The sequence below is a fragment of the Penaeus vannamei genome, chromosome 37, assembly GCF_042767895.1.
Source record: "Penaeus vannamei isolate JL-2024 chromosome 37, ASM4276789v1, whole genome shotgun sequence".
NCBI lineage: Eukaryota > Metazoa > Arthropoda > Malacostraca > Decapoda > Penaeidae > Penaeus > Penaeus vannamei.
In genome coordinates, this window is record NC_091585.1 from 14524560 (window position 1) to 14532357 (window position 7798).

Sequence of the window (7798 nt, forward strand, 5' to 3'; positions counted from 1 at the left end):
ACAATAACAAAGAACGTTCCGGAAACCCGATTATACCCCCCTCCCCCCCTCCCCCCCCCCAGATCGACGAAGAGAACCCGACCAACTCGTTCCCGATCTCAGCCAATGACAAGATTCTCCTCTTCGGCACAAAGTACACCATCGACCACCCTGCCGACTCGTACCAGTATTCCCTCGTCGTAAGTACCATTTATCCTTTGTTTTTATTTTTATATTTATTTGTTTTATTTCTTATTATTTTATTTATTTTATTTATTATTATTATTTTTTTTTTTTTTGGGGGGGGATGTTTTTTAAGTACCATTATTTGCTTGCCTGGTCTAAGAACCGTTTTGTTTTCTGGTTGTAAGCAACTGGTTGTAAGTAAGTCTCGTTGTAAATCCCTTTTTTTATACGCTCGTTCAAAGTACTTTTTTTACTCTCGTTCTAAGTACCTTTTAAACTTTTTTTTTGAAGTACTTGATTTTACTTTCCCGGTGTAAGTAAGAACGTTCTTGTTATGAGTGTCATTTTTTAAATACTACATGTAAGTACTTTTTATTACTTTCCTGTTGTAGATGTAACAACGTTTTCACATTCTCTCGTTGTAAGTACTTTTTTAAAACGTTCGCAACTTGATTCCATATCCTCAGTGTTAGTACCTTTCCAATTATCCAGGATGTAAGTACTGTTCATATCCTGTCGTTGGAATTATATTTTTAACCCTTGTTAGACAATTTTTTTTGTAAAGAAAGTGGAAAAGGCAGTATCGCTAAAGAAATTGTTTGATATTATTTCCGCAATGTTGGCTATACTGATGGACAGAAGTTTCTGTGCTGAAGATCATAATGACGGTTGTGAAGACTGGAAAAGATGATGATTTTGATGTTCATGATTACCAAACTCATCGCAAAACCCACATAATCTTTTGACACCTTTCGGCAAACACAACAACAGCTGAAGGAAAACTCGATAACAGCAGAAGTAATAACAGCGATAACATTTAAAAAACAACAACATTAATACCGACATTAATGATTTCACAACCATGGTATGATGAAGCAAAGAGACAGAAAATGGGTGATGAAGCAAAGAGACAGAAGATAGGTGATGAAGTAGAGACAGAAAATGGGTGATGAAGCAAAGAGACAGTATCATTTCCCTCATTCCTGTCCTCACGCTCACAAACATTTCCCTCATTCCTGTCCTCACACGCTCCCTCCCTCATTCACAGATTAAGGAAGTTAGTGAGGAGGACACAGGCAAGTACCGCTGCACCGTGAACTTCGGAGGCGACCAGAAGATCAACGCAGAAGTTCCTGTGCACATCCAAAAGGCTCCTTATTTCACGGACGATTTCACCAAGACGCTCACCGTAAGTTTTTTGTTTTTGTTGTTGTTGTTGCTTTGTATTTCGTCTTTTTTGTTTTGGTTTGTTTGATTGCTTTGTTTTGTTTCGCTTTTTTGTGTGTATCTTTTTTAGTTTTTAGTTTTTTTTTGGTTCTTTGTTTTTTGTTTGTTTTTTTACGATGTGTCAGTGTTTGTTTGTTTTTTCTTTTCGTAATGTCTTTTTTTTAGTCTTCGTTATGTTAAACGTATTGGATTCCTTCATTGTAGGCCTATTCTTTATCAATCATCGTAACATATTTGTTGCAATATTTTTACCAATAATTTCAAGTTAACCCACGAGAGAAAAAACAGCGCCATTTTGTAAATCAACAAATACGCACATACTGAAAGAACTACTTCCAGGTATAATGAACATGATCGTATGAGCAACAAGAAAACATTTTTTCCTCCATGACAGGTGACCGAGGGAGATGCCATCAGCATTGACTGCCAGCCCGGAGGATGGCCCAAGCCCGACGTGTACTGGGAGCGCCTCGGACAGGAACTGCCTTACTATGGCGGGAAATTCTTCAAGTAAGATCTCTTGCCTTGTCTGTTGAGGTGGGGCGTTTATATTTGGCTTAGGTTGTGTTTTTGTTTGTTTGTTTATGTTTGTAGGTTTTTGGGTGTATATATATTTGTTGTTGTTGGTTGGTGTGCATATTATGTTTGTTTTTTTTTGGAATGGGTTCCATCGCCTCATCCTCTCTCTCTCTGTCTCTGTCTCTGTCTCTGTCTCTGTCTCTCTCTCTCTCTCTCTCTCTCTCTCTCTCTCTCTCTCTCTCTCTCTCTCTCTCTCGCTCTCTCTCTCTCTCTCTCTCTCTCTCACACACACACACACACACACACACACACACACACACACACACACACACACACACACACACACACATACACACACACACACACACACACAAAGACAAACCCACCCACACACGTAAATACATTAGCAACGCTCGCTGTCCTCCCGTTTTCTCGAGCTCTCCAGCCTCCGTTTTCTTCCTCAGAGAAAACGACTCCCCCAACCCTTCCGATTTCCGTTCATCCACCTTTCAAGTTCACGGTTATTTGACGGCGAGTTTTAACCATTACTCTTCTTCGGTGCGCCAGCTGTTCCCCCCCCTCCCCTCCCCTCCCCGCCATATGTCGCGATAACCACCTGCCTTATTACTCAACCACCTGGCGTTCATTGGCCTCTGCCTAACCCCCTCTCTCCCTCTTCCCCTCCCCATCAGGTCCAACCAACTGGACATCCCGTTGATCGAGCGAGACCACGAGGGACACTACGTCTGTTATGCGGACAATGACATCGGAGATCCCGCTAATTCGCACATCATTCTGGAGGTCCAATTCGCACCTGAGGTCGTCGTCGAGGAGAAGCAGGTCTGTTGTTTTCTTTTTCTTTATTTTTTTCGATTTTGTTTGTTTTTCTTTTTATTGTTTTTATTTTCGTTTTTTTCGTTGTGTATTGGTTTGGATTTACTAAGGCAGTAACAATTATTATTGCTATTTTATCATTTACTATTACGAAAACCATAACATGACTCTGACCAATATTTAGAGGATTCCCATTCACACGAATCTCGTTTTAATTTTCTCTTTTCATTGTCGACTGATTTTTAAATATGATTCGGCAGCAACAATCACAATTACCATTTTATGTTCATCCCTTACAAAAACGACGAACTCTGACCGAACGAGACACGAGTCGAACCACTTTCCGAACCACTTTTATTCCTCCCGCAGGTGTTCGCCGCCCCAAGCGACCCCGTCAAGATGGCCTGCACCGTGTTCGCCAAGCCCTCCGCCGACGTCGCCTGGTACAAGGACGACCAGGCTATCCTCGGTGGAGCCAATATGAAGTTAGTTGCTTAAATTGCTTCGATATATATATATATATATATATATATATATATATATATATATATATTTTTTTTTTTTTTTTTTTTTTTTTTTTTTTTTTTTTTTGACAAGGCTGTTTTTGTTCATATTAGATTTTGGTGTGACTTATCTTTTTAGGTAAATATTGTGGATATTCATGTTAGAACTGTATATTTCTTTTCACGGAGAATACACTTTGTGAACTATAAAGAAAAAAAAATAGATTATAGGGAGTATCATTATCATTACTCCCTTCATCAACATCATTAGTATAACTTGCTTAATAAACAACGCACAATCAACATTATTACAACTTGCTTAATAAACATCCCACAATCCCAAGTCCTCCAACCGAACAAATCTAACCAACCGACTCCTTTTTCCCCCAGAATTAGCAAGGTGGAGCTGGAGGAAGGCAAAGGCTTCACCACCACCCTCTCCATCGGCGAAGCTTCGGCAGAAAACTTCGGAAGCTACTCCTGCAGAGCCGTCAACGCCATCGGCAAGACGGAGCAGACCATCGAAGTCAGGAGTAGGTGTCTTGGGGTCTTCAGCTGGGGCGTGGCCTCGTGGGCGGTTTTTTTTTTTTTTTTTTTTTTTTTGGGGGGGGGGTTGGTTTCTGGGGAGGTAGGGGGTGGGGTTGTTGTCTTTGGTGTGTGGTTTATGTTGTGGTTTATTTATTCGTGTGATTATTATTTTGAGTGTTAGTTAGATTGTTAGTGCATTCAGAATTAGAGGAATTATGTTCATGAATCGTACGTTGCTTAATCATTGAAGGGGAGGAGACCTGTCTTTCTTGACTGATTCTCGTCCTGTAAAGGGAGCGATTGGAAGCTCAAATCGCCCCGTCGCCCTGAGGGCCGCCCTGTTCCTTTCTCTCACCGCCCGCTCTCCCCGCAGTGAAGTCCGCCCCCCTGATCGTGAAGCAGTCGCGCTCGGAGGTGCTCTACGACCTGGAGAAGACGAATCTGCGCGACGCCCTCCCGGTGGTGATCGAGTGCGAGGCCGAGGGCCACCCGACGCCCGACTTCCGCTGGACCAAGAACGGGGCGCAGCTGGTGTGGCAGGCCGACCCGCGCTTCTCGCTCGAGGACGGCACCGGCAACCTGCTCATCTCCGACCCGACCATGGACGACAACGGCCTCTACCAGTGCTTCGCCTACAACGAGCTCGGCACCGCCGTCGGCGACCCCGTCTACCTCCTCAACACCACCCGGATCGAGTTCTCCAACAACAAGGACAACACGGACCTGTACCCGGTCGAGGCCGAGCTCGGGCGCCCCTACAAGCTGTCGTGCCCTGAGGCCACCGGGTACCCGAAGCCCAGCCTCAACTGGGTCAAGGCCATCGCCCGCGAGAGTCAGATCGAGCTGGAGTTCGTGAGCGACGAGCGCATCGTGGCCGACCCCGACGGCAACCTGTGGTTCACGCACATCACGGAGGACGACGCCACCGCCGACAAGTTCAAGTACATGTGCCTCGGCTCCACGGAGTTCGAGCCCGCCGACTACTCCATCGCCTCCACGATCGAGCTCTCCGTCGTCTCGCCGGCCGACGGGAACGTCAACTCCGAGGAGCACTCCGTCAACGTCGAGACCTTCAGCATGTACACGTCGCCGGAGACCGTCACCTTCCAGGCCGAACAGGAGAACACGCTCTGGTGCATCTACGGCGGCGAGTGAGTGTCTGCGCGCACGCGCACTGCGTCGGACCATTGCTCAATTTCAACCATTTACTTTTGTTACTGATATATACAATAGGGAAAGGATGCATAAGATGCTGAAATATTCATAAAATACGACCAACTAACACAGCTGCCTCTCCCGCCGCCAGGCCCGTCCCCTCCGTGGAGTGGCGCCGCACCGACGGCGAGGAGATGGACAAGGAGCGCTTCGTGACGCGCAACTTCGGCCGCACGCTCGTCGTCAAGGACACCATGGTAGGGCTCGAGCCTTCGCGCCCGCTGGGCCGCTGCTCTGGTGAACGGGGGCGGCTCCGTAGATGGCTCTTGTGTTATTCAAAGATTAGTTGGGTTTGGACCCGAAGATAAGATACAGAGGGAAGCTACTATAGAAAACTGCAAATTATTCCAGCCTCTTAATTCAGTTACTTTGTTCATTCTGATGATGTCACTTGAACTTTGCTTTGACGACCACCTGTTATTTTAAAGATCAATTTCACTTAGAAAGAATATTATACTTTTTTCAACCCTTCCAATGATCCCAACACGACCCTCTCACCGACTTGAACCCGACCCCCTTTCCCCGCGCCCTCTCTCACTCTCGACCTCCTCCTTCAGCTCAGCGACGCCGGCGAGTACGAGTGCAGGTCCAGCAACGGCGTCGGAGCGTCCAAATCGACCAAGATCCAAGTCGAGGTGGAGATGAAGCCCACCTTCAGGAGCGAGTTGGCCTCCCAGACGGTGCGGGAGGGCGCCACCGTCACCTTCACGTGCGACGCCGAGGCCACCGGGGAGGTCGTCTACAACTGGATCTTCAACGGCCGCGTCCTGGACAAGGATGGTGAGGACTGGGCTTCTCTCTTCTCGACCCCCCCCCTCTCTCTCTCTCCTTCTCCCCCTTTTTCTCTCCTTCCCCCCCTCTCTCTCTCCTTCTCCCCCTTTTTCTCTCCCCCCCCCCTCTCTCTCTCTCTCTCTCTCTCTCTCTCTCTCTCTCTCTCTCTCTCTCTCTCTCTCTCTCTCTCTCTCTCTCTCTCTCTCTCTCTCTGTCTGTCTCTCTCTCTCTCTCTCTCTCTCTCCCTCCCTCCCTCCCTCCCTCCCTCCCTCCCTCCCTCCCTCCCTCCCTCCCTCCCTCCCTCCCTCCCTCGCTAGTGAGTGGGAAAACTGGGCTTCAGGTTTACTGACCTGGAGAATATTAGAATGCGATAAAATGCACAGGTGTTTATATCAGCGCTCCCTTCTGTCCCTCAGGTCACCACCGCCGCACGCTCGCCGGGAATAAGCTCACGATCAACGACGTCTCCGTGGTTGACGTTGGCAACTATGCCTGCAACGCCACCAGCAGCGTGGGCTATGCTTACGGCCAGGCTGTCCTCAACGTTATCCGTAAGTGATGCGATTGTTGGTCCCTTTTCGACAAAATGTGAATCTGTGTTGGTTTATTTGTATTCATGAAATTCTGTGTTTGTATTCAGTTTCCCTTCTTGTTAATGTTATTGTATCTTTAACGTAAGGAAGAAAAAAATCCCTAGAACGCCATTTTGAGGTTTCCTTTATCGAGTCCTGAGTTTAGTTCCTTCCTGTACTTTATCTGACGCGCCTTTTACCCCTCAGCCATGGAACGCAGTGCAGGCGGCGTCGGCGGCGGCTCCTGCGGCGGCATCAGCGAACTGAAGAAGGAGATCTCCGCCCTGCGCGAGACTGTGGACACGATGCACAACCTGCTGCAGGAGCACTTCAGCGTCTCGCAGCACAACCACGAGAAGCTCCAGAAGATCGCCGAGAGCATGGGAGTCCCCGAGATGGTCCAGGACGACATGACGCAGGAGGAGGAGATGCCGAAGGTCGAGGCCGTGGAGCAGGCCGAGGAGGAGGTGACGACGGAGGAAACCGCCAGCGCTTGAACGGCCGCGGGAAGTGACGGCCAATTTTGATTTTTTTTTTCTTTTTTTTCCATTTTTATTTGTGTGTATGTGTGCGACACCTGTGAGCAGGTCGGTCATTTTGTCGTTTGTGTGAGCTTTTTTGTGGATTGGCAAACAAGATAACTGTGTTTTTGTTATATATATACGCATATACATTTAGGGAGCACTTTTTTACTATGTCAAATAGATTATTTGATGAATTGTGGTCCGCGAAAATATATATACCGGTGGCCCTCATAAGATTGGCTCTGGCGCTTTGCATGGCCAGAGTACAGTCGCTCAGCCACAGTTAGTAGTTGTAACTTAGGGCATTCTGTGCAATACACCCATTGTCATGTTCCAAATACATTCTAAGAGGTACACATTGTGTTTCACTTTCCCTTTAGAACAGCTGTATGGTAAGATGTTAATCAAACCATTAAACTGTTTTCGAGTTATTTTTTATAGTTATTAGGAAATTAGTTAATACTCAAAGCACATTTTATTACCCTGTACATAAATATTGTCTGTGTCGTCTGCCAAAAAATGAAATGATTATCAGCATTATTTTCGCTTGGGCTCAAATACAGCATACCGTTTAAATAAGCTTTTTGATCCTCGACGCTCCCCACAAGAGGCGTCTGACTAATTTAGAAAGTAATATAAAATGGGTCGGCTCGAACAGGCGTCCCATTTGCTGCTCCAGACATACTCTTTAAAAGCATCGTTTCTAAATACATCAACAAGAAAGTTCAAATAATTTGCTAAAGGAAGAAAAAACTTTGTTTCTTTAAATAAAATAGTATTAAAAATAACAAGAACTCATTAAGTGATCGTTTTATTAAGTCGCGGTCACACTACTCCCTCTACCAGCTGGGTCCTCTGACACACCGCTACCCCGTCCCAAATTCTCGTCCCGTGATACCGAAAGACCGGTCACACTAGCTAGGGAAAGGTCTTCAGTCCC

General features: G+C 46.4%; 1 protein-coding gene across 1 annotated transcript in view; it reads left to right on the forward strand.

Annotated features, from left to right (window-relative positions):
* Positions 1–7214, forward strand: part of LOC113811230 (hemicentin-2) — a 12037-nt gene extending 4823 nt beyond the window's left edge. Inside the window, exons 3-13 of the mRNA XM_027362909.2 lie at positions 63–179; positions 1214–1354; positions 1787–1902; positions 2604–2751; positions 3115–3230; positions 3639–3781; positions 4150–4927; positions 5083–5188; positions 5549–5771; positions 6179–6313; positions 6542–7214. Coding sequence (XP_027218710.2) covers positions 63–179; positions 1214–1354; positions 1787–1902; positions 2604–2751; positions 3115–3230; positions 3639–3781; positions 4150–4927; positions 5083–5188; positions 5549–5771; positions 6179–6313; positions 6542–6831 — 2313 coding nt within the window. The 3' untranslated portion in view covers positions 6832–7214. The remainder of the gene's footprint in view (positions 1–62; positions 180–1213; positions 1355–1786; positions 1903–2603; positions 2752–3114; positions 3231–3638; positions 3782–4149; positions 4928–5082; positions 5189–5548; positions 5772–6178; positions 6314–6541) is intronic.
* Positions 7215–7798: the final 584 nt, after the last annotated feature.